The sequence below is a fragment of the Petaurus breviceps genome, unplaced genomic scaffold, assembly GCF_028583685.1.
Source record: "Petaurus breviceps papuanus isolate PSGF00001 unplaced genomic scaffold, PetGlider_PUasm1.0 227, whole genome shotgun sequence".
Classification (NCBI taxonomy): Eukaryota; Metazoa; Chordata; class Mammalia; order Diprotodontia; family Petauridae; genus Petaurus; species Petaurus breviceps.
Window position 1 is genome coordinate 10,799,131 of NW_027185896.1, and position 26,102 is coordinate 10,825,232.

Genomic DNA, 26,102 nt, shown 5'->3' on the forward strand with positions numbered 1-26,102 from the left:
ATGATTGAAATGCAGTTGGGGTGACCAGACCATTCCTATTGTGTATACTTGGATGAGTTGACAAATTTCTTAATAAAATTGATAAATGTTGTATCTTAAGCTTACAAGGATAAGCAAACCCACTCCTTCCATAGGGAAAAGGGGGGGGGCGAGAGAAAGATTTCAGACTGCTGCTAGGATACCCTGATTCTGGTCCTTATCTCCAAGCAGTTAGGCCTCCTAAGTTCTGCAGTCTGAGTAATATTAAAGATGAGGAAACAATTTCAGAGAGGTTAAATGATTTGCTGATAGTCACACAGTAAGAAGCAGATATGGTTTTTAAACTCAGATCTTTTGATTCCAAATATATTGCTTTTCCCACAATATAGGCCACATTCTACTGTCTTCCTATTTCTCAGAAAGTCCAAGTGACTGGTTTTTGTTTTTCCGATTATCTTAAAAGAATTTTTTTTAATTCTTTAGGAAAGTACCCTTCATGGGTGGTTATCTATGGTTTTATCTACTGTAAGGAAACATGCTCCCCAACGTATACAAATACAATGATGGTTAATGAATCTACTAAGGTCTGGAAGCCCTTACTTCAGAGGCAGCATCCAAACCTGGTCCTAACATGCAGTGATTGATACCATTAAGTGTTTAGTTAGGCTGGAACTGAAACTTAAAGACCCCTCTCAGGGCAAATGGAGGGGGAAATGGAACTACATCTCCCACCGTCCTCTGCTGCTCTGCGGTCCAGCACCTGCGCGGTCAGAGAGCAGAGCCTCAGGCTAGGGGTCTGCTCCCAGCTTTTCAGCTAGAAGATGCAGCGGGTTAGGAGTTCGGCTTGGCGACTTTTTGACCCTCTTTGCTTCCATGCGGCGGGGGTGGGAAGCGGCCACCCCGCAGCAGCCCAACGGCCTCTTAGTTCGGGGCAGGTAGGACGGGGGTCTGCCGGAGCTGCGGCCTAAGGGTCGAAACAATGTGGAAGGGCAGGAGCCTGGGGGGCGGGGTGCTCCGAGGAGAACGGAGGCTGCAAACGAGAGAAGGGAGTGGTGGTGCTGAAACCTTGCGGAGATGAGTATTGGGGTCTTGGGGAGAGAGAGGTGGGAACCCTGGAGAGGGATTCCGAAAGGGAAGGTGAAGGAAGAGCGGGGTTGGCCCTTGGGACGGTCTACAGGTAGGGAAGGGGAAGCAGGAGCTGGGATCCCAAGAGGGTTCAGGAAAGGGGAAGGGTGGAAGGCCATCCTGGGTATCATCTACAGGCAAGGGAGGGGAGGGGGAGTTGGGGCGGGAGGAGTAGGGGTTCTAGGGAAGGTCTTTAAACAGGCAAGGGGAGAGAGGAACTGAAGTCCCTGGGAGGGGTCTGGGCGAATCTACGGGCAAGAAAAGGGAGAAAGGACAGGTGAGGGAGGTGAAAGTCAGTGAAGCCCCCTCTGGGAATACTGGTGTGAGTGCTATGACTGTCGAGCTCAGCTAATGTGAGTTAATTGCCAACCCACATTCTGGGAAATCTTGGGACATCAGGCTCAAGCTTTCAGAGGGTACAGAGCATTCTGTTCTTTAAGCCCCCTCCCCAATTGTGTGACTTTCTTCTTACTGTTACTGGGGTAGAAATCCCTCGAATAGATTGTGAACCTCAAAGCCTACCCATGGGCTACGAGGACAGGGGGCTAGGGTGGGGGGCTTGCCTTCAGGAGCTATATATTTTGCTTTACTGAACACGCCAGCCCACTCCTCAGTCAGCGCCATCTTAGGTGCTCTGGGAGTGACCTTTCTCGAGGAAGTACAATAAAGATTCCTTTCCTTTTATTACAATTTTCTGAGCCTCTGAGAATTGTTGGTAAGGGTCTATACGTACCACACGGGGAGCTCAGGGAAGGGGAGCTTGGCCTAGGAAAGAAGTCTATATGGGGCAGGGAAAGGGAGAGGAACTGACTTGGGGAGGGCCAAAGGTAGGAAGGAGGGTGACTTTGGGGGGGGGGACATCAGCCAACCTGGAGAAGGTCTTCAGAAAGGGAAGAGGAGGGAAAGAAAGAGGAGAATGGGGTTTAAAAGTCAGTAAACATTAAGCACCTACACATGCCTGGCAACAGTGCCTAAGGTCAGGGAATACAGAAAGAGGCAAAAAACAGCCCCTGTCCTCAAGGAGCTTACAATCTAATGGGGGAGACAGTAAGAACAAACAAATTATATATAAGATAAATAATTATGAGGAAGGGAGGGCTCTAAGAACTAAGAGGGCTTGGGGCGGATATGTAGCAGTGAATAGAGCATGGGCCCTGGAGTCAGGAGGTCCTGAGTTCAGGTCAGGCCTCAGATACTTAACACTTACTAGTGACTTTGGGCAAGTTACTTAACCCTAATTGCCCTGCCCTCCCCCCCTCCAAAAAAAAAAAAAGAATTAAGAGGGCTTGGGAAAGGCTTCCTGTGGAAGATGAGATTTTAGTTGGCATTTAAAAGGAAAGTGGAAGAAAAAGAAATGGTCCCAGAGGAGATGGGGTCCCATCAGAGGTAAAGAAAGAAGACCCCAGGAGAAAGTGAGAGTGTATGAAAAGAGGCCCAGATAAGAGAGTCAAGCTATATTTCTATCTTACCTGCCCAGTATGGGACTAGATGTGAAGAGGCCAGCTTCTCAGACCAGTGATTTCACTCCCTGACAGGAACCCTTGAAGAAAACACCCCTGTTTGACTTCCATCAGAGCCATGGTGGTAAGATGGTATCCTTTGCTGGTTGGAGCCTTCCGGTGCAGTACCGGGACAGCCACTTGGAGTCCCACCTGCACACCCGAAGACATTGCTCCCTATTTGATGTCTCCCACATGCTGCAGGTGAATGACCTGGACCGAAGTTCAGGATGAAAGGAGCGCGGCAGGCCAGCTGTGACTGTTTCAGTGCCATGGCCATTTTCTGTGGGCTCTTGAATAGGCCAGCGAGGCACTATTTAGACTTGGATGTTTAAGAACCAGAAGAGACCTTAACGTTTGTCTCCTACAGTGCCAGCCCCTTGGTATCCCTCCTCCCAAGCTAAGGGACTGTCAGGGTTAATTAGTGGGAGGACTTTGGAGAAGTAGTTTTATTTTTGATCAAGCTTTTGAAATGTAAGGACAAAGCTAACCTGGGAAGAGCTGAGGATATATTGTAGGCAAATGGTTTAGCATTTTCTCCAAAATCCTGAATTTGGTTTCAGGCTGGGCTTTCTAACTCTCCCTACTTTGGCTTCTGATCTCATGCAACTGAAACTGCTCTCTACAAAGTTACCAAGGATTAATTAATTGTGAAATCTAATGACCTTTTTTTAGTCCTCCTTTTTTATCTTTCTGCAGCTCCTAACACAGCTGAACATCCTTTTCTCCTTGACACCCTTTTCTCTCTAGGTTTTTAATAATATTACTCTCTTCTACCTCTTTTTCTACCAACCTAACTACTCCTTATTGTCCTTGCTGGATCTTCATCTGGGTCATGTCTGCCTGGACCCTTTTTCCTTCTCAGTTTGTGCTATAACATAAGAGCCTATCAATTAAATTATCTCTATGTAGATAATTCTCAAATCTAACTTCTCCCTTTACCTCCCATCTTGAATCTCCAACTGCTCATTGACATCAAACTGGGTGTTGCATAGACATCTTAAATTCATGTGTCCCAAACTAAACTTAATTATCTTTCCCCAAAGTCCTTCCCATTTCCTAACATTGCTATCACTGTCCAGGACACAGACACCTTCCCAGTTATACAGGCTCTCTATCCAGGCTGAGGCTGTCAATCAAGTCCCTTTCTTTAACTCCTTACTCTTATCCAGTCAATTGCCAGGACCTGTCAATTCTATCTTCACAATGCTCCTAAAACTACCTTTCAATCTTTTTTCAAGACCAGGATATTTGGTCAGGATCGTGTGAAGTTGATGGAGAGCTTGGTGGTCAGTGACATTGCCGAACTAAAGCCAAACCAGGTAAGGGCCTCTACTGTCAACTCCCAGCAGTTTCTCCCTCATTCCTACCCCCATTGGTTCAGCTTAGCCCTGCCTACATAAAAATGCCTGCTGACTTACTTTACCAATATTCCTATTGCCACTAGAGGGACTGCTACTTGGGGCTTAGCCTCAGGTAAATTTGTATTACTGGTGGGCCCTACTGAGGCTTTATCTTAGGGCTGCAACTGGACTAGGCCATGAGGATAGGCCCATTGCCAGATTCCATTTTCACCAGCAGATGCACCAGCAGCATATTAACTGTGTATGTGTGGTAAACCCCCTCACCAGAGTGCTGTTCTGATGCCTCATTGTAATGTGTCTAGGCTTCTCAGTTCTCACAAGAGTTCAACCTATAGCAGGTCTTAGTGAGTTTTGTATATGGGCTTGGTGCACTGTATTTGTGGTTCTGTAACAATCCTGCTTGAATTGGAGGGCCTCCTCACCAGGTTGGCTATGAGTAACATTAAGCCATGTCAACTCTCAAAGACCATCTTCTAAATTGTGAAAAGATTTCAGTCTGTGTTGGTGGAGTGGGGAGTATTCAGACATACCCAATGAAGTGTTCTTGAAGTATTTGTGGAAGAAAGGACAGGAAGAATACCATGTCGTGTAGACCATCTCAGTGGTATAGTAATACTATACTTCTGAGTAAGGCTTACTTGTAATGAGGGCAGAAGCACGATCAAGGCCATTAGAAAATTCAGCTGAAGAGAATTTAACCACCACATGTAGGGATTAGTGTTAGGAAGTGAAGGTTAGGCTCTATATGATCTGTATTTTTCCCTGAACCCCTACTAGTCACAGATGTATATACCCCAATCACAGACTAGGCCCTGGCCCTGATCTTGACACATCTTCTGTAAGATGTCTGCCTGCCTACAGAGAAGACCCTTGTTAAGCCCTCTGGTTAGCCATCAAAGATAAGCATGGTTTTATTGCTTAGTTCACTCTACAGGAGGACAGTTTATACTATAACATTAATATTGTAAAAAAACAAACAATTCTGAAAGACTTAAGAACATAAGAACACTGATCAATGCAGTGAGCAGCATTGATTCTAAAGGGCTGATGAAGAAGAATGCTGCCCACCTCATAACAGAACTGATGGACTAGTAAGCAGAATGAGGAACAGGTTTTTGGGTGTGGCCAACATGTATTGCTTGACCATGCTTATTTGCTTACAAGGGTTTTGTATTTTTTCCCCCAGGAGGTGATAGAAAGAGGGCAATATAGGTAGAAGGAGGGAAAAAATAAGTGCTTGATAATTGAGAAAAAAAATTTTTTAAAAATGAGGTTGGCTAGGTGGTGCAGTGAATAGAGTACCAGCCCTGGAGTCAGGAGGACCTGAGTTCAAATCCGGCCTCATACACTTAACACAAAAAACTAGCCATGTGACCTTGGGCAAGTCACTTAACCCCAATGACCCTACCTTCCCCCGCAAAAAAAAAAAAAAGGTGAGCATGTCCAGTCATTGGGGTGATCTTATATATCATGGTTTCTGCTCTGTAGTGTTGTGGGGGGTTAGATCTTTGTAGTCTTTGGATCCTTTGGTCCAGGCTTCAGGCCCAGGGCTGGTGACCAGAGAATGATGTGCTTGGTTTTGGTGATAGGGGACACTGACTCTTTTCACCAATGAAGAAGGTGGCATCATAGATGACCTGATTGTGACAAACACATCTGACAAGTATCTGTACGTGGTGTCCAATGCTGGGTGCCGAGAAAAGGACATGGCTCTCATGCAGGTATGGAATATTATTCAATGGCTGGTAAGTCCCTGAGAATGACCTGTTTCCTAGGGGATGGTGGGGGAGGTGGGGGGGGTAACAACTATTACTGGAGCTGGGTCGTGGAGGGCAGTAGAAACAGGGATTGAGAACTATTTGGCTATGGGACCAAACATGGGCCCATGTTTACAAGGGCCCCATAGCCAAAGCCTTTGTCTTCGCTTTCAGAACAAGGCATCAGAACTGAAAAGTGCTGGCTGTGATGTGAATCTGGAGGTGATTGATAATGCCTTGATAGCCTTGCAAGGTGAGTGCCTTTCAGCATATTCTGTCGTGATAGATATTCCTTTTGAACATTGCCATATTAGCCTGGGACTTCAGCAGTGAAAGGAAGGGAGGAAATAGGCCTCTCCTTTAAGTCTCTCTTCTCCCCCCCATACTTCCACAAAACCTCAGAACAACAAGTGTTGTGGTTTCCAAACAATGGCCAGGCAGAGCTCTGACCCCTTTGCTTTTCATGCCAGGTCCCTCCGCGGCCCAGGTGCTGCAGGCTGGGGTGTCGGATGACCTTCGGAAGCTGACCTTCATGACCAGTGCCATGATGGATGTGTTTGGAATCCCTGGCTGCCGTGTGACGCGCTGTGGTTACACCGGGGAGGATGGTGTGGAGGTACATAAGGACACAGTGGAAAGAGCATTTTGCTCCAAGTCAGACCACCGGGTTCTGATCTCAGCTCAGATGTTTTCGAGCTGTGGAAATTTGGGCAAGTTCCCTCCCTTGAAAGTAATGATGAACTAAATCTTCTTCAAGGTTCCTCCTGGCTCCAAAACCTGAGGTACTGCTATGCACACCTTCTCCTTTTCCCCAGATTCTCAACAGGGCTAGGATGGTGTCAAACTACTTTAGAATAGCTGTACCCTAGGGGCTGTGGTCACTCTCTTGGGCAAAAATGAGTTGCATTCCTACAACTCTATCACCTGTGTTCCATGCAGATCTCGGTGCCAGCAGAGAGGGCTGTCCACCTGGCAGAGGCGCTGCTAGAGAATAAGGAGGTCAAGCTGGCAGGGCTGGCAGCCAGGGACAGCCTGCGGCTGGAGGCAGGTCTGTGCCTGTATGGCAATGACATAGATGAGCGCACCACCCCTGTGGAAGGGAGCCTGGGCTGGACGCTGGGTGAGTCAGGGTAGGGTAACCATGGCAGCTTCCCCCACTGGGCCCAGCCATGCCAAGAGGTGGGGACTGGGGCTAGACATGGGGGAAATTTCAAAGTATCATTTGTGCAGTCATTCAAACATTTAGTAAGCACTTTCTGCATTCAGAGCCCTGTATCTAGGAAGTGGGGAAGTAGTATAGAGTTTCTCTATGACACAATCCCTGTCTTCATGGAGCTCACAATGCAACACAGCAACATGAAACAGACTCTTTTGTATTTTAGCAAATCATAGATCTAATTAGAAGGATCCCCAGAGAGCCTCTAATCCAACCCCCCAACTCTAGAGATGAGAAAATGAAGGCCCCAGGAAGCAAATTGACTTGTCCTGGGTCATACAGGTAAAGTTGGGACTCTTATCCATGTTGCCTTATCCTACAGAGAGGTCTTTTTTTATGATAATTTATATTTTAATCAGCCAAATATACAAGTTTAATTCCTTAAGTATGTTTTGCCTGGGTCTTTACAAGTAAATGAAGGTTTTTCTTTAAACGGAAGCTAGGATTAAAAATGGACACTAGACCTAGTAAGAGGGGAGGGGAAAAAAATGAGAAGAGAGCAGAAGAGAGGGATGGAATGAATGAGGGCCACCCCTCCAAGAACACCATGAGAATGGGCTCCCAGACATTTATTACTGCAGTCAGACTGCCGATGTATCATGAGAAAACATGCAGATGAGTGCCCTATCAATACAGACCTGGGATTTTCGAGAGGTCTTTTTCTATATATTTTCTTTTTTCTTTTTTAAAGCAATTGGGATTAAGTAACTGGCTCAAGGTTACATGGCCAGTTTTTTTGTGTGAGTGTTAACTGATGCTGGAACCGATCCCAGGTCCTCCCGACTCTGGGGCCGGCACTCTTACTCACTGTGCCACCTAGCCACCCCTATATTTTCATATTTTAAGGTCCCAGTACATCACTTTTGGATCTGTTGTCTTTCATTCTTCCTACGTGACCCAGCCCAATTCCTGAGTGACTAGAATATGTGAGAAGTATATTAGGGAGGTGAAAAATGCTATTTGAGGAGGTGCAACATAGCAGAAAGAACCCTAAATTCGAGGAAAGAACTTTTTTTAATGAAATTTTTTTCAATAAGCTAAAATCCATCTTCCCTTCCTTCCAACCTCACCCTCCCAAATGAGAAAGAAAGAAAAACAAAACTCCTATTACAATCATGTATAGACAGAGGAAACACATTTTTGCATCTGCAAAAAGAAAATATGCCTCATTCCATACTCGCCTACTTTCACCTCTGTATCAGGAGATTGGGAATATATTTCATCTTTGCACCTGTGGAATCATGTTCAGTCATTATGCTGCTCAGAGTTCTTAAATCTTTCAAAGCTGTTTATAGTATTGTTGTTATTGTAGAAATTTGTTCTTTTGGGGGTGGCTAGGTGGTACAGTGAATAGAGCACCAGCCCTGGAATCAGGAGGACCTAAGTTCAAATATGGCCTCAGACACTTAACAGACACATACACACACACAAAAAAAAAAAACCCTAGCTGTGTGACCTTGGGCAAGTCACTTTACCCCAACTGTCCTACCTTCCCCCTCAAAAAAAAATTAAAAAAAGAAATTTGTTCTCTTTGCTCTGCCCATTTCATTCTGTATCAGTTCATACAGCTCTTCCTAGGTTTCTCTGAAACCATCCCCTTTATTATTTCTTACAGCACAATAATATTCTATCATATTTATATATCATAATTTATTTAGCCATTCTTCACTCGATGGGCACTCCTTCAGTTTCCCATTGTTTGCTACCTCAAGAAAAGCTATAAATATTTTTGTACGTTATTTTAGAATTTGTTTTCTCTAGGACTAAACTCTTCCATGTTCCTGGGAATTTTCATTTTGGAGTTTCAGGAGCTAACTAATAGATTCTTTTCTATTTTCTATTATTTCTACTTCTAATAGATCTAGATAGTTTTTTTTATGCACTCTTTTAATATGATGGCTAGGCTTTTTTTTTCAGGTAGTATAATGGTTCTTAAATTTTCTCTCCTCAATCCTTTTTGTTATGAAGTACCTTACATTTTCTTCTATCTTTTTCGTCTTTTGACTTTGTTTACTATTTCTTGTTGTCTCATATAGTAATTAACTTCTATTTGGCCCATTCTAATTTTCAGGGATTTTGTTACTTGGGCCAGGTTTTGTACATCTGGTGCCACACTGTTAATTACTTTTCCAATCTTTTTTTTTTTTCCATAGCTCCTATTTCTTTTCCTCTAGTGAGCTCATTTTTTTTAATAACATTTTTGCTCTTTTTTCTTAAACACTTGTTTTATATTTTCCAGGAATTTTTAATTGAATTTGTGCCCAAGCTGTGTTTTTCTGTGAGGCTTTACTTGTAGATGTTCTGAAGTTATTCTTTTCTTCTGGTTTTGTATCTTGAGTGTCCTTCTAACCATAACAACTTTTTATGGTGGAATTCTTTTCCATTTGTTCATTCTTCCAGATTACTTTCTGACTTTGCATTTTGTCAAGGCTAGGCTCTGTGCACCCCTGGAGGGAATGTCTGGGCTGATCCTACTGCTGCTTTCTTGGGGTATGGAGTATCGTGTTATTCTAGGCTCCTAGGGCTAGTTCAGCCTGGAGACCTGTAGGCTTTCAGTGCTCCCAGGGTGATCTGATCCAGGGCAAAATCTGATAATGATCAGATAATGCTTTCTCTAGTTTGACCTCTGCAAACTCCTGACCCAGGTTTGGGTCTGAGCAGTAGACCTAGAGGAGTTCCTTTTTGGCATTTCACCAGACTGCTGTTGGACTCAGCCCCTTTTAGCTAGACAGAAAGCTCTACTGGTTCTGAGTGACATAATTATAGTTTTCCTTTTGTTCTGGGATTTTTGCCCTGGTTTTTTGTTTTGTTTTGTTTTTTTGCAGGCTTCAGGCTAGGATAGAAACTGGAACTGAGACCCCATTCTGTTCCTGGGGGTCTAAGCCTCACATCTGCTGCGTGCTTCTGAATTTACTTCTTACTGGTATATAGTTTTGGGTCCCTCACTGCCCCTTTCCTAGGAAAGCTTCTCCTAGGCATAGATCCCCTCCCCAGTCCACCTTGAATCTACAGTCCAGAACTGGGTAGTGAGTGACAAAAGCTGCCAGTTGGCACCTACACAAGTTTAGGTTCCTTCATGCTGGATATGGGACCTTTCCTGGCCTTTCTCATGGCCTCTGTCTGAACTGGAATGCTCTCCATAGTGTGCCCTTGGCCAGACCACAAACCTCTCTATCTCCTTATGCTAACTAGGGCTAGAAAAGTGACTCAGTGGTTTCTTTTTTCTCTTGACTTTCCTGACCAAGATTAAATCTGCTGTGTTTTCTCGGTCTTTTTTTGGTAGAGTTTTGAGAAAGGGACAGTAACTTGGCTAGAGTTGCATTTTAGGAAGATCCTTTGGCAGCTGATGGAGGATGCATGTGAATGGAGAGTTGAGCCATACTCCTTTATAAAATGGGAATAATACTTGTACTCCCAGGGTTCTTGTGTGGAAGGTGTTTTGTGAAGGTGATGGTGATGGTGTTTTGTAGACCCTAAAACACTGTAGAAAGGAGAGCTCTTGTTTTTTAAGTTCTAACAGTCTGTAGTTCTTGGTGGAGAAAGCCATTACTGTTTGGGGCAGGAATCAAAGAAAGTGTTCAAGAGGAAGGATACCTGGGTAGGATTTAAACAGGAAGGCTTTAATTCATTCATGACTCTATATCACTTATTCAGTAAATATTCATTAAGTACTGACTGTGGCAGGAAACTGAAGCCTAGAGATAAAGGAGAGGGTGATGGATCCCCCCAGGGGGATACTAAACATCCATCTCCCTATCTGGCGGGGGCTGTTTACAGGAAAACGACGCAGGGTGGCCATGGACTTCCCTGGTGCTGCCATCGTGGTACCCCAGATGAAAGGGAAGCTGATCCGTAAGCGTGTGGGGCTGACGTCTACAGGAGCACCTATTCGCCAGCACAGCCTTATCATGAACACAGAGGGAGCTGTCATTGGTAGGTTGAACTGGGGCTGGGGGAAAAGTTAGGGTCAAGGCAGACAAAAATGCTACCTCTCCAATGTGTTCACAAGGGAAGAGAGGGTTGTGATGGAAAGAACACAAACTTTGTAATCAGAAGACTCAAGTTTAAATCCCAGCCTTGCTCTTTACTCTCTGGATGATCTTGGGCAAGGGCCTTCATCTCTCAGCCTTAATTTCCTCCTTCAGACTAGGAAATTTATGAGGTCCCTTCTAGCTCAGAATCCTGTGATCCTTTGTTGTTCAGCCCTGTCGGAATCTTTTGTGTCCCCATTTGGGATTTTCTTGGCAAACATACTGTAATCGTTTGTCATTTCCTTCTTTACCACATTTTACAGATAAAGAACTTAAGTTAAACAGGGTTAAGTGACTTGTCCAGGGTCATGTAACCAGTAAGTGTCTGAGGCTGGATTTGAACTCAGGAAAGTGAGTCTTCGTGATTCCAAGCCCAGTGCTATATCCACTGTGCCACCTAGCTTCCCATGATCCTAAATATCCCCTTCCCCAAAGGCAGGTGTTGGCTTTGAACTGTGATCATGAGTTATCAACCAACAGTTACTACAAACATGAAGTAGTCCCTGGAAGCTATGAGCTTACATTCCACCAGAAGAGGCACCCTGTACACACACTGTATAAAAACACAAGATAAACAATATATTTTTGGTTGGAAGGCACATGCAGCTGGGGAGCTGATCAGGAAAGGCTTCCTGTAGAAGGTGGTGTGAGAGACATGATCCACTTTGTCTCCTTCTGTGTGAGCACAGGTGTGCCCTCTGCTCTCTCCAAGCCTTGTTTCCTATGTTCTTCCCAGGGGAAATCACTAGCGGCTGCCCCTCCCCATGCCTGAAGAAGAATGTGGCCATGGGTTATGTGGATGGAAACTACAGTAAAATTGGGACTCAGCTGTTGGTGGAGGTACGGAAGAAGCAGCAGGAAGCGGTGGTTAGCAAGATGCCTTTTGTGCCCACCCGATACTATACCTTGAAGTGACCTGACCCTCCGAATTCTTCTTCCTGCCTTCCTTTAGGGTTGAATGGGACACACACACTACAAAGTCCCCACTGTGGTTAGTTGGTGTTGTCTGGGAGAGGAAGGAAATCCTACTAAGTGGATAGGTGAGCAGCTATTCCAGGGCCTTCTAGAGAAAGATAGGTATAGAAGTCAGTGACTGGGGAGGGAAAAAATAATTTGAGGCAGCATAATGTTGAGGAAACAGGGTTTGGAATTGGAGGACCTGGGTTTGAATTCTGCTTTGCTAGTTTATTCTCTTTTTTTGTTTTTTTGGAGGGCAATTGGGGTTAAGTGACTTGCCCAAAGTCACACGGCTAGTAATTGTGTCAAGTATCTGAGGCTAGATTTGAACTCAGGTCCTCCTGACTCACTGCGCCACCTAGCTGCCCCAACTGCTAGTTTATTCTTGATAGGACCTTGGGCAAGTCACTTCTCTTTGAGAGTTTCCTCCTTTGTCAAAGGAGGGGTAATTGTCCTGGTGCCACATACCTCATGTACCTATTGGGAGGAAAAATGCTTTGTAAATCTTAGAAATGCAGAAATGGGAGCTATGGTTATGATAAAGGCACTCCAGTAGCTATGGACAAAAAGATTGAGTATCCAAGGTTGGGAAAGTCACCTTAGGGTATCCTAGAGGTGGCCAGGGATGGCATGGGGTACCACCCCCTCCTTTCCACAAGGAATCTTGCTCTGAGTGTCCTGACAGGGGGTACTTAGCCAAAAACCAGCTGTCATCCCTTATTTTCTAAACACTCAACTCAGTTTTCTGAGTTAGAGAATGTTCAAAACTTCTGGATAATATAAATTGCAGAATCTCATAATCTGACCCAACATTATGAAACCCTAGGCCTCTGCTTGAAGACCTCAGTGAGTGGGAGCCCCATTCACTTTTTGACAGCCTTCTGTGTTGAATTTTTTCCTTACATTAAATTAATATCTGCCTCTACAATTTCTCCCTTACCACATCCTAATTCTGCCCTCTGTGACCAAGCTAAACAAGTCTAATTGTAGAAACACAGGGTTTAAGTGCCTTGAGCGTAACATACTTAATATTTGCTGAAGAGACTATATAATCCAACCTATTAATTTTATGATGAAGAAACTGATGGACAAAGATGAATTCTTCTGTCATGTGATTTTCCTTCTCTTTTCAGTTTACCATCCTAATATGTTATAAAACTAATAGTTTGCCTTCTCTGGGACTACACATAACTTATTTATTCCTTCAACCAACATTTATTTAGCCTGTACTGTGAAGATTGTTGTGCTCAGGGTGATCCAATGGTGTAAGATTTCTAGACAGGGACATGCATCTTCCCCGAAACATTTGACAGTCCCAAAGGATGTTAGGCAGGGAGGGAAGGCTGGGTGTCCGTGTTTGCCACAGATGGTGCAGTAGCATGAAGAAATCTATACCTGAGCTGATGAGCCGACACTCTTGTGTGAATTGAGCTAAATACATGATTGCAGATACACTGTGAATGCCTTAGGGGCCCTTCCCCTTCTGTTTACAGGTTGTCTGGGAGGCTCCTTTGCCAGGGTAGCCACCCTTTACATAAATATGGGACTAACATATTCCTGCTCCCTTGGCCAGGGAGGGTTGGGGAAAGGTCCATTCTAAATACTGGGACATTCCAAGGGCCAGTCTTATTCCCTGTGATCACTTTCTGTACTGGATGGGGCTTGACCATTTACTGTTGTTGCCTTATCGTTTCCTTGGATAAAGAAATCCTACTGATAATTTCCAGGAAAGCCAATAGTCTGTTTATTTCATGTCTCTGGTTCATACTTCCATACCCCTTCCCTGCCTGAATTTGGGCTGGCTGGGAACAGGAAAAGTGACAGGTTGGTTTTAAGAAGAGTTCCTATTTGGGAACCAATCCTGAATTAGTTCCCTTTAAAGGTCACATGCTGCGTCACACAGTGGCTGGATGGCCCTGGATGAATTGACTTCCCCTCACTCAACCTGAGCTTCCTCCTGTGTAAAAGAGGAAAGATGATTGCCCTGCTTCGCAGGACTGTTGTGGAGATCCCATGGAAAGCAGTGTGCACACCTGTGAAGTGTTATGCCATTGCCAGCTGTTTGAGATTCGGGGAGGCTTTGCATCAGTCAGTGATAGCTGTGGTTTTGCTAACACACAAGATGTGACCCATCTTGACTCCCACTTACAAAGGTCACCCTGGGCTAGTTTCCCTCTGTGATAACACTCGCACTTAATATCGCCAGCCAAGTTGGCTGAACCACAAGGAGGAGCTCTTCTTACCCTCTGAGGCTGTAGTACCTGAAGGGAACACAAGGTGGGGACAGTAGCAGGGAACATGCCCATCAGGGTCAGTCTTGTCTCCACTTTCCAAGTTGGGGCCTATGCACTCTCAATTAAACCTTAACACTGCACACGTTTATTCAGACCAACAGTTTGTAAGATATTCCAAATAGCAAGGCAAGGGGCAGGAATTGTAGAATGGTTCTAGCTGTAAGATGTAAAGTTTGTTGGCCCGTCAAGTTCACCCCTTTCATTTGTGAGAGGCTCAGTGAGGGGGAGGTCCCAATTTGTCAGTGGTATAACTGCACCAGTACCCAGGGTGCCACTCATGATTCTTTTTTCCCAGGGTAGCCCACAGGAGCTATTCTGCCAGTTGTTTCTAAGGTAGCTTACTACTAAAAGGCAAAAATGATCTCTGGAAGGACCGCTATGTCACAGATGCATTGGGCTTCTCTGTTCCAATCTATGCCCACATCCTAGTGGGGTATCAGCTGAATTTAAGCAGGTACAGCTGGTATTTCAGGTCACTGATGTCCCTGGAAACTGTTTTCACCTACTATCTTGTCATTTGGAAAGAACGTTTTCCTATTCTGAATGATGTGATTATGATGGACACAACTCAACATTAAGACCCACGAGTATTGTTTTCATGTGTCAAAGTCAAGGGAGGCAAACAGATGCAGTGATAGTCAAAAGGCAATCTAGAAGAGATGTGGACTGGTCAAATACAGTCTTCTCCCAACACACTTTAAAGATGGATTATCACAGACCATTTAGAAAAAGATGTCACAAACATAAGCTTTTATTAGTTTGCACTACTATTTCAGTGGGGATGGGGAAAAGGCAAAGATGTAAAAGCCAGAGAAGGGGAGAGATGAGGTAGCTGCTGGCTGGCCTGCCAAGTTTTGATAACAAATGTGAAATCCTGTTTTGTGGGCCTTTCCCCATACACCCCTCCCTCCCTCAGGATGGGGCTCCAAAAACCTAACTTGCAGGTAAGAACACATCACTCAAAGCTTCATGCCCTGAAGAGGTAGCATTGCCTGGTGAGCAATGAAGCCCTAAAGAAAAAAACATCCTTTTTGCAAGCTAGTGCTAGCCTTACCCACCCTCCTGCCACTAAATCCTTTGGATATATTACACCAGTACTACTTAAGAGCATGGAATGTTCTGTCTTATTCCCTTCAAAGGCCCTTTGGGTACATGGAAGAGCTGAGAGCAGTTAAAGAAATGAGTGACTCTCAAGCCACAGGCTGGCTGTGGTCCTATATATCTTTTGTCTCTTCTTCAGTTTTCACAGACTAGGACAGGAGGAAGGAATGGAAAAATATTCCATCAAAAAGACCGTCTTTCTGCATTTGCTGACCCTCCCCCGTCCAGCTAAGTTAAGAGTAATCTGGTTCCTTGTGAAGCAACAGAGTATAACCATCAAAGTTGTAGCCTTACTCTAGTTCTAGGCCTGGACACATTTGTGAAGTCAGTTACCCTCGCATGGGGGAGCTCTAAGTACCACCTCAGGTGGAAGAGAATGCAGTGTGTGTTAAGTGGATCAGGAGCATGCAATGTCCCCTTTGAGGCTCAGGCCCATCTGAGTTAGGGAAACTTCCAGTCCAGACCTGTCTCATTTCTCAGACCCAGGCTGGCTGCAACCTGGGGGCTCACACTACTGGGGGGAGAAAGGTTTTAGCAAGGCTGAAACTGGAAGTTATTCATTGCCCTGGGCAAGTCTCTTCCCCAAAGGTCTCCTGGAAGGTGGGAGGAATTAAGTGGTCATAAGACTTTTTTCCCCTTCCTTCATGAATCAGATCTACTGGAGAGCTCACTACAGACCCACACAGCAGAAATGTTTTCTATCCAAAGCTACCTCATAACTGTAGCACGCACCCCCCCCCCCCCCCCCACCCCCCGTGACAATGCTGGCTGTGATTCTCAGCTTTATCAAAAAGAACTCAAAATTGGAAGAGGAAAGCAAGGCTAAGGGCCCTCCTTTCCACCACTTCACTCCTGGATTCATTCCAGGCATGGGTTGCCCCAAGGGTGTCAGCTGTCAAGGGACCACAACTGGTGGCCACAAGGGAGGAGTGGCTGGCTAGCAAGGAGATGTAAGGCAGGCCATGCTTCCACTAGGGATGGGTCTCAGGGCTTCCTCCTTTCTGCAGTAAGGGAAAGTACCTCTAGAAAGGGAAAATGGGGAGGGGGGGTAACTGAAGAGACTTTCTGGGATTTGACCCCAGTATTGTTTCCTCTGCTTTCCTCAAACCCACACCATTCCCATGACTGGTACCTCCCCAGAAACAAACCCAACCGGTAAGTGTCACTGGGACCCTTGGCAGATAGGAATCCAACAAAGACAGACTGCTGGTGCAAAGGCAGCAGGAAAGCCAGGCCCACGAAGCCTTCCCTCATTCACGATGGGTTTTGATCGATTCATTTTCTGAAGTTTCCCTGAAAGAATTGGGAAGAGAAAATGGTTATATCATTCCTACTTAAATTATCGTTGCTGAAATCTGGCACTTTCAGCAAATAAATACCATCCCCTTTCTGTTCCCCACCCTAATCAGTAGGGCACAGTGAAGAGAATCAGAGGTCCTGGATTCAAATTCTAGCTTTGTTGGCATCTATATGACCTTGGGCAAGCTGCTTAACTTCCTTGTCTTAGGTGGACTAGCCAATCTTTAAATTTAATTCCAGCTCCCTATGTTCTCTGATATCTAGGCAATATCTATGTGCAAAGCTCTGTGGTGAATGGTGGGGAGGGGCAGCACAAAGATTTAATTAGACATAATCCCAGCCCTCATGGAATTTGCAATCTAAGTTTCCTTATTGGCCTAAGAGACAGGATGCAATGAGTCAGCTGGCTCAGCTCGGGCATAGGAATAGAGGGCATTAAAAGTACTTCCCTTGATGCCAGAAGCTTACACTCCATGAAGTTAAGCAAATTTTTTTTTTTAAGCAATCAGGGTTAAGTAACTTGCTCAAGGTTACACGCCCAGTTATTTCTGGGTGTGGTGCGTAGTGTCTGAGCCCAGGATTCGATCTCCAGGTCATCCCAACACTGGAGCCGGTGCTCTTACTCGCTGAGCCACCTGGCCGCCCCTGTTAAGCAAAATTTTAAGGAGATTAAAAAAAAAAAGCGTTCCCTAGATTCTGACCTATGATGGCAGGAAAGAGACTGCTCTGCCTGAAACTTAGAAAGCTCAGAACCTTCCAAGGCTGGATGAGATCTTCGAAGTCATTTGGGAGGAGTGTAGTATAATGGCTAGAGGTCAGGACTGGAAATCAAAAGCTGGGCTCCAATTCCTTTCAGATCAGGACAAGATTACAGCCTCCTCTATTTCTCCCAATAGAAGGTGAGCCCCTTGAGGGCAGGAGCTGTTTTTGTCTGTGTCCTCAGTGTCCAACATCGGGAGTGCTTAATTAATGCTAATTTAATTGAATTGAGTCTAACCCCTCCCTGAGCAGGCCTCCCCTGTTCTATATTCCCCAGTCAGTTTTCAATCTCTGCTTGACAATCCCCAGAAACAGGAACCTGAAAACCTCAGTAAACAGCCCCTTCCATTTATAGCTGACAGCTCTAATTGTAGGAATAATTTACCTAGTCTTGGAGTCACACTACCTGCTTCCATCCTAGGTGAACACAATTTAAAGCTCTAAAACATCTGAGAGAGCATCAAGACCAAGTCCTTTTCCCTCCCATCACCTTCATTTTATAGATGAACAATCAGAGGCCTTGGGACTTACCCAAGGTCACAGAATCAATAGCAGACCTGTGATTCGAAAACCAATATTCATTCCACTGCAGGTTCCATTAGCCTAGATGATCTCTTGGATCACCTTCCAGCCCTAATAGGTTGTGATTCTGAGTCCCAAAGGGGATTCCTGTTTCAGTTCTAATATTCTAGAACTGTATAAATACCCTATCAACTTCAGCAAGAATTAAGATTATGGTAAACATCTACCATGCAAAATATGGCATAGGACAGACAGGCCATGTAGTGCTGTATTAGCAGTAGTTAGCTAGAAGCCACAAAACTTAACTGCCAAAAGTGAAATGGAACGCCTTGGGAGAAAAGAGAGTATTCCTCATTACAGAAATTCTTCAGTCAGGGGACTGGATTATAGAAGTCCTATGAGGCACCTTCCAATTTTAAGGTCCAAATGAAAGAATAGGGAGGAAAATTATTTCAGCTGGCCTCATTTCATTACAATTTCCAACAAACTGTCAGCATAGGTTCAGAAGAACTAGGGAATGTTTCTACATTTGAAAGTTATTTTAAAAAGTTATTAAGGCAGCTAGGTGGCGCAGTGAGTAAAGCACTGGCCCTGGAGTCAGGAGGACCTGAGTTCAAATTTGACCTCAGATACCTGACATGTAACTAGCTGTGTGACCTTGACCAAGTCACTTAACCCCAATTGCCTTGCCTTCCCCCTCCCCCAAAAAAGTTAAGCCAAAGTGCCCAGAAATTTTCTTCTGTTCTTATTCAAGTATAGATTCATTTGAAGACTTGAGCACCTACCATGAAACTTGGACATCATAAGTACTTGAGTCAAAAATGTTGCCAAAGAGAATAAATCTATTTCTAGACTAATTCAGCTTGGATTTATTCAGTGCCCAAATGCCCATAGTCCTTGTATAGTTCATTAAGGGAATGTTATTTAAGGATGTAAGTAGAAACACCTGCTCCACACAACCAGATCAGCCTTTCTTCAGTTACTCTGGAGAGTGTTGTAAAAACATTCATTCCTCTCACAGACAAAAATAGTATAAATGGACACTAAGTGAAGAGAGCCTGGTCCAAAGGTTGGCTGGTGTACAAAGGGTACAGGGAGAAGTATCCAATATGATTTGCTAGACCAGGAGGCTTCAGGCTGCTGAGGACCTTGAATGCCAGGCAAAAGTTTTTTGTTTTTTCCCTCTGGGATATAGGGAGTCATCAGAAATTCATGCGATCTCAGGTCTAGAACTGGCAGACTCCAGGGTTATCTGGTTCAACCTCTTCCTTTTACAGGGTGAGGAAGAGGTCCTGGTGAGCATTGGTCAGGTCATGACCACCCCTATGGCACTTGGAAAACTGTTACGAGGAAGAAGACTGTCTCCTTTGTTCAGGGCTAGATTAAGTCCTGATGAAACAAGGTAAAGAGAGTAGTACTTTATATTTGTGTTGAAACCATTATCTGGAAATAACACTGAGTCCAGTGGCAAGGAAGTTTCTTGTCTGAACTGGTTCTCTTGGAGGTCATGGAGAACCAAAGAGTCAAGGAGAGCCAGCTGGAAGGAGGCAGTGGATGATTCTGAAAAGCCCCCCAACCCCTCCAATCCAGACACAAAAAACCCTGCTGGAGCAGCTGGGGTCTGTGTCCACATTACTGATATCTGTGGTCCATGACTCAGCTCCCTCAAGCGTGTTTTCAGAGTGGGATCATGCCTTTATTCCTTCTGGGGGGGGGGGGGGGAGCCAGGGGGGGAGAGAACTTCAGGTAAAGGATGACTGGGGCATATTTCTCATTTCCTCTTCTTGCAATCTGCCCAACACCTGTATTCATACCTAAACGCTCTAACCTCCCCTGTCTTGGTCAGTTAATAATAATAAAACATAACTGACAATGAGCTAATGTTTTTAGTCAGTCTTTTTTTCCTCCCAGTTGTGCCTGATTCTTTATGACCCCATTTGAGGTCTTCTTGGCAAAGATACTGAAGTGTTTTGCCATTCCCTTCTCCAGCTCATTTTACAGATGGGGAAACTGAAGCCAACAGGGGTAAATGACTTGCCCAGGGTCACATAGTACTAGTCTGAGTTTTCATGACTCCAGGTCCCATGCTCTATCCCAGGGTTGGAGAACCTTCAGCCTCAAGGCCACATGTGGCCCTCTAGGTCCTACAGTGTGTCTGTTTGACTGAATCCAAACTTCCACAGTTGAAAGGCACACGTAGGCCAAAGGTTCCCCATCCCGCTTTACCTACTTTATCACCTAGTTGCATTGATCTAATGTTTTACAATTTATAAAGTCCTCTGCCTAAATGATTTTATTGGATGCTCACTACAACCCTGTGAAGTAGTGTATCATTATTCCCATTTTTCAGATGAAGACACTGTGACATAGAGTTGTTTAACTAACTTGCTCAGTCACATAATTACTAAATGCTAGTCTGTGGCAAAGAACCTCCACTTCCTTATTAGCTGATGCATACAACACACACATACTCTCTCTATCCTAGCCTTTCTACAATTTGGAGACATCCTTATTTTCCACCTGTTTCTCTCATATACATTATCTCTCCTTCCGCCTGCCATGTGCTCTTTTTTTAAAATGTTTTTATTGTTATCTGTTCTTTACATTACCATATTTTCCCCCCACTATCCCTCCTCCTCCTTCCCATCCCATATGACAAAAAAGACATAACAAAGAGATAAAAAAATCAGCATAGCTGATCAATACATCAAAAAAAGTCCAAAAATACGAGCGACATCCAGCATCTGAACACTTCCCACTTCTGCAAGGGGGTGGGGCAGCAGAGCCCTGCCTTGCACTCTGGAAAACTTTTACAATAGCTTTTATTGGTCCTTCTTTTCCCTTTACATTGTTTTCACTCAATCAGTAATGCCCAACAAGTGGAAGGCTGCTCATGTCTGAGCATGTGTACACAGACATCTGTCTGTACACATTACTCCCAAGAGCTGTGTTTCAGCTGTGTCTGTCCTCTTCAGGTGACCATTTGCATACACATCCTGCACTCTCCCACCTCAGCCTTTGCTCACACCTCGCTCCCATTTTCCATCAGTGCCTTCACACAGCCCAGCCATTCTTCAAGGCCCACTTCCTCCTCCAAGAAGTCTCCAGCAAGAAGGGATCTCCCTCCGATTTGATCAAATAGTACTCGATATTCATCTTATGACTCTTAATTAGCTTAATTTGTATTGCACTTATCTGTTATTTGCTTACTCAGCCCTACTACATTCTAAGCTCTTCAGGCAAGGATGGCATGGCATCTTACTGACCTTCCTATCTCTCCCACTGCTACCACTGTGCACAGCAGGCACTTGATAAATGCTAACTGAACCAGAATTAGCTTTCCTTCTTCGTACCTCTTATCAGGAAAAGGAAGAACAAAGGACAGTCCCTCCATCTACCCACTCCTGTCAATGAATTCCCTCACCCCCACCACATACTCTGTAGGATTTTATCCAGACCATTCTCAGAGGACATTTTATACTTTCTACCTTCAGATCTTTGCTCACATTATTTCCTACACCTGGAATGCCTTCCCTTCTATTCAATTCCTGGGCATCCTTTAAAGCCTACCTCAAATGCCATGTTTTCTAAAAAGCCCTCCATGATTGATAATGGCCTTCTCCCTGGCAGACTTCCTATAGCACCTTGCTTATCTTTCTCCAATACACCCATCATATACTAAGAGAAGAAATGTGACAGAGTAGAAAGAGCCCTGGTCAGGGATCTTCACTCCTGGGCAAAAAGGTCACTGTACTTCTCTGTCCCTCAATTTTCTCATCTGTAATATGGGAACAATTAATATCTTACCCACATTACCTACTTCACATGATTTTTATGAAGTACTATAAAACAAACCAGTATTTCATTTCAGCCATTTTAAAATTTTCAAACATTTATTAAACACTTATTGTATGCAAAGCACTGTTAGGTGCTCAGTATACAGACATGAAAAGTAACACCAAGTGCCTTCAAGGAGTGGGAAGGGGATATAGAAAACATCTATTCCAACAGGAGCACATTGCACACAGTAACAGCCACATTGGGTGATGACTGACTTTGATAGACTTGGCTCTTCTCAGCAATGCAAGGACCTAAAACAACTCCAAAAGACTCATGATGGAAAATGCCATCCACATCCAGAGAAAGTACTCTGGAGTCTGAATGCATATTGAAGCAGACTATTTGCTCTCTCTTTTTTTTTTTTCTTTCTCATGGTTCTTCCCATTCATTCTAATTCTTCTGTACAACCTGACCAATGCGAAAATCTGCTTAGTGAGAATTATATGTAGAACCTTTATTCCAACCCCCCCAATTTTATAGATCATATCATTCCTAACATATTGGGAATGCCACATCTAAGCATAGTGCTCTGTACACAGCAGGCATTAGTCAACATTTGATGAATTGAAATTTCACCACCTGCACAAAGCCTTCTCATAGGGTGCTTTCATTAGCCCTACCTGTTCTGGTCTTGGAAACTAAAATGCTCCCAATCAACTGGGTAGGTAAAGGGGGTGTGGGGGGGGGAGAAAGAGGGGCAGACACATCAGGATGCTGGAAGAGGGAGGATTTGAGCTGAGGTTTAAAATATGGGTAGGAGAAGCTGGTGGCTTTTCAAAGACCTGAACTCTGAACTGTTCTGGTTACTGGAATCACTAAGAGGGTAGCTTAATTTACTGTTACACTTGGGAGAAAAGGAAAAGTCAGCTGTGTAATCAATTTGTCAAAAGAATGTCATTGATGGCCTTTTCTAAGAGATCCAGAGCTGTAAAACTCACCTACCCAATGTGACAGATCAGACGAGGTCATTCTGCCAGTCCTCCAGTGTGTACTTTTAATGGCTCAACAAAATGTGATACATAAAGATAATGGAATACTACTGTGCCATAAGGAATGGCAAATAGAAAGAGTTCAGAGAAATTTAGAAAGATCTGTATAAACTAAGGCAGAGTGACCACCACACTATGTACTGAAAGCTGCCAGGACTCAGATCAATGCAGTGACCAATCCTGGCTCCAGAGGACTGGGAATGAAACATTCCTCCCCCTTCCTGGCAGACAAATAGTGGCCACGGTTATGGAAGGAGGTTGTTAGATATGGTCAAAGTGCCCATTTGTTTTGTTTATCCACACTTTGTCACATGGTAGGGTTTTACTGAGGGGGAAGTATCAATATGACAGCAAGATTAAAAAGCAATAAAGCAATTAAAAAATAAAAATGAAGGCAAAGTGGGAGGATATTCTTGGCATAGAGTATACTTGAGTAAAGGCAAGGAGTGCTGAGAGCATCTAGTATTTTCAGGGTGCAGAGGGCTACTCATCCTAACTGGAGAATAATAATGAGATAAAGCTAGAAAGGTAAAGATGGTTCCAGGTTACAAAGGGCTTTGAATGGCAGTATGTTAGTTAGCCACTGAAGTCTTTATGATCAGATGACTTATATGACCTGATAATAAAAGAAATACTACTCTAGGGGGTGGCTAGGTGGCAAAGTGAATAGAGCACCAGCCCCGGAGTCAGAAGAACCTGCGTTCAAATCTGGTCTCAGACACTTAACACACACACACACACACACACACCTAGCTATGTGACCTTGGGCAAGTCACTTAACCCCAACTGCCCTACCTTCCCCTCTCCAAAAAGCAAAAACAAATAAACAAAAGAATTCCAATAATAAAGAGATACTGGCAAATGGAGGTGAGGGCTTAAATTAGGGTAGTGCCACAAGGAATAAAGAGACTCCAAGGGAGTTGACAGGACCTGGTGACTGACTAGATAGGAAAGGGGAGAGAGAAAGAAGAGCCAAAGCTAAGACACCAAGGTTATGAGAAGGTAACATAGGAAAGAGGAGGGCACAGACTGAAACACTGAGCCAGTTACATTTTAAGCATTGGACTATGAGATTTTTAGCCACCTGAGGGCCCTTCCAGCTCTAGATCTATAGGCCTATGATAACCAAAGGAAGGCAGCTTCACCTGTCCTACCATCGCCTTCCTCACCCCACTCCCCAATCACAGATCCAGAGCTTTTATGAGAACAGTGGAAATGAAGCTAAATTAAAAGGGTTGGTGAACTGAGTCCCAGTCCTGGCTCTGCCACTGAATCACCTCCATGATACCTTGATCACCTCCTCTTTCTGGGCATCAGTTTCCTTGCCTGTAAAAGCACAGGTATCAGACTAAGATGACCCCACAAATTTCTACAGCTGAACTTTAGAGATTTCCAAAATGACAACACAGAGAAAGAGAGAATTAGTAGTATCATTCACATTTTACAAATAAGAAAATTAAGATTTAGAGTAGTAGTGAGCTGTCCACTCAGTCACAGAGCATGAAAAAAGACTTGAGTTCAAATCCAGATCTTTGGAAGGAAAGCTATCGTCTAAAAAAGTCTCTTCAAGCTCTAAATTTTAGAATCCCAGAAGTTTTGCTGCCAGTTTTCCCAAGGCCCTTTCCCATACTCTACACAGTTCTGCTTCCAGCTATGAGTCTATGATCCCATCTGGGAAATAGGGTAACATCACCTATCCTGGACTCTTGAGGGGTAAGGGCTTTATCAACTGCTAAGCCTAATATAAATGCTAAGACGTTAATGCTTAACCTGGGCAAGAGGGCTATGGCTATCTCTGGGCTGAGACACTTACCACGGAGGAAACAAGGAAGAACCATCGGGAGTGGAGCCATTCTGGCCTCCCAGACCTACAGGAGGTAACAGGATCAACGTTCAGGCCTAGGCCAGAGGAAGCAGATGTGACCACAGCCAGGGGGTGGGGAAATCCAGGTCTCCCCATTGCCATAGTAACACTGGCAGGGCAGTAGCCTGGCACATTATGGGTGCTTAGTAAATGGTGACTGATTGGAAGGCTTGGGCCTTGCACCCCTGGCACCTGGCCAGGAGAGCATTCAGGGTTGCGATATGGAACCCCAGGAAAGGCGGCCTACCCTCATTCCCTGCTGAGAGGGCACCCCTCCCCCCCCGCTGAGGGGGATGGGCTTTAGATAACTAGCCCTGCAGCCACTTGGTTCGGCGGCAGGAGAGGGTCCCAACATTGACCTCGCCTCGCCTACACCCGCCAGGACGGATGGGAAGTGGTAAAGGCCGGGGCAAGGGTCGGGGCACTACCAGAGAGCTCCGTACAGCATGGGCCCCCCACAATGGTACAGGGGTGAGGGGTGCCGAGGTCAGCGGTACAGACAGGCCGTAGGGCCGGAGAAGCGGGGCAGGGGGAGGGGCGGCTCACCCGAGGACGGGCGGTGGTACAGGCCGGTCACCGTGCTTCCGTACACCCCCCAGGCCAGCTGGATCCCCAGGAGGCTCAGCACCAGCCATAGGAGCAGCAACTTGAAGAGGGTCACGCGCATGTCCTGCGCCTCCCACTCGCGCAGGAACTCGCTGCCCAGTGTGCTCAAGGCGCCCAGGACCGCTGTGGGCAAGGCTTGCCAGCCCAGCTCGGACCCAGATTCAGCCGCCATGCTAATCAACTTCACGTACACCCACCTTGCCCCGGGGGTGGTTTCTGCAACGGCTACTGCGCAGGCGCTGCGTTTTCTAAAGGGGAAGACTGGAATATCAGACAGCATAAGCAGCCCCTATCATCCGAACCCAAAAAAGAAAAGCCATGACGCATGCGCAAAAAGGTGGCAGTCAAAGGTGGAGAATGGATGACACGAAAATACGCACGCGCAAACAACTGCTAAGCACCAAACCCCCACCTATCTATAGAGTGGGTGACTCGGGTGCACAAAATAGTAACCAGGTCTTTTATAGCCCTGTGGCTCCCGTGATTCCCAGCGCGGCGTTTGTGATTGGCTAAACGGCGTCCTCCTCGGGAGGTTACGTGATTTGGAGCAATCGTAGCCTAGGGGACGGGCTCTGAGAGCGTGGCCGCGGCTAGCCACAGCTCGAACCCGTCCTGGGCTCGGGAGCGCGCACGTTGCGACCCGCCCTCCAGCCGCCGCCGCCACCGCCGCCGCCCGCCCGCGCTCCCGCTCCCCGCCCGCCTGCCCGCCGGTTTCTTGTCTAGAAACTGCCTGAGTCCTAGAACGCGCGGCTCGCGGAGCAGCTTGCCTGGCGCGGAGGGACTCGAGAACTGCCTGAGGTAAGAAGCCGCCCAACGACGGGGGCGTCCCCTCCCGGGGTCTCCTTCCTTCTCTCCCTTCCCCGGTCCCCCAGGTCCGAGGTGCCGGCGCCTCCCTGGGCC

At 45.4% G+C, this 26,102-nt stretch overlaps 3 protein-coding genes across 6 annotated transcripts in view; 2 read left to right on the forward strand and 1 right to left on the reverse strand.

Annotated features, from left to right (window-relative positions):
- Positions 1-243: 243 nt before the first annotated feature.
- On the forward strand, positions 244-13,648 carry AMT (aminomethyltransferase). Its single transcript, XM_069095751.1, is given in 9 exon segments — positions 244-914; positions 2,640-2,807; positions 3,845-3,925; positions 5,557-5,688; positions 5,899-5,977; positions 6,195-6,340; positions 6,664-6,844; positions 10,718-10,873; positions 11,708-13,648. Coding segments are annotated over 9 exon segments (1,356 nt in total). The 5' UTR covers positions 244-680; the 3' UTR covers positions 11,887-13,648.
- Positions 13,649-14,943: 1,295 nt separating this feature from the next.
- Positions 14,944-25,664, reverse strand: TCTA (T cell leukemia translocation altered). 3 transcript variants are annotated; one of them, XM_069095757.1, is made up of 3 exons: positions 25,143-25,664; positions 24,546-24,631; positions 14,944-16,616 (listed from the first exon to the last, which is right to left on the reverse strand). In XM_069095757.1, the coding sequence occupies exons 1-3, from the start codon at positions 25,480-25,482 to the stop codon at positions 16,599-16,601; spliced, it is 444 nt and encodes a 147-aa protein (XP_068951858.1). In that variant the 5' UTR covers positions 25,483-25,664; the 3' UTR covers positions 14,944-16,598. The 3 variants fall into 3 exon arrangements, with proteins under 3 accessions (XP_068951858.1, XP_068951859.1, XP_068951857.1); XM_069095758.1 differs by having other exon boundaries at positions 24,546-24,600; positions 25,143-25,662; XM_069095756.1 differs by lacking the exon at positions 24,546-24,631 and having other exon boundaries at positions 25,143-25,663.
- A 178-nt stretch (positions 25,665-25,842) lies between these two features.
- Positions 25,843-26,102, forward strand: part of RHOA (ras homolog family member A) — a 74,333-nt gene continuing 74,073 nt past the window's right edge. Inside the window, exon 1 of one of the 2 annotated variants that reach the window (XM_069095754.1) lies at positions 25,843-26,000. The gene's annotated coding sequence lies outside the window, so the exon portion shown is untranslated. The remainder of the gene's footprint in view (positions 26,001-26,102) is intronic. The other variant, XM_069095755.1, reaches the window with a different exon arrangement.

Excerpts from the sequence above, each read along its gene's own strand:
- TCTA (XM_069095756.1), bottom strand. The coding sequence starts at position 25,482 with ATGCTGTCTGATATTCCAGTCTTCCCCTTTAGAAAACGCAGCGCCTGC. Across the intron at positions 16,617-25,142 it reads GTACCACCGCCCGTCCTCGG|GGAAACTTCAGAAAATGAAT; the intron begins GTGAGCCGCCCC and ends CAATTCTTTCAG.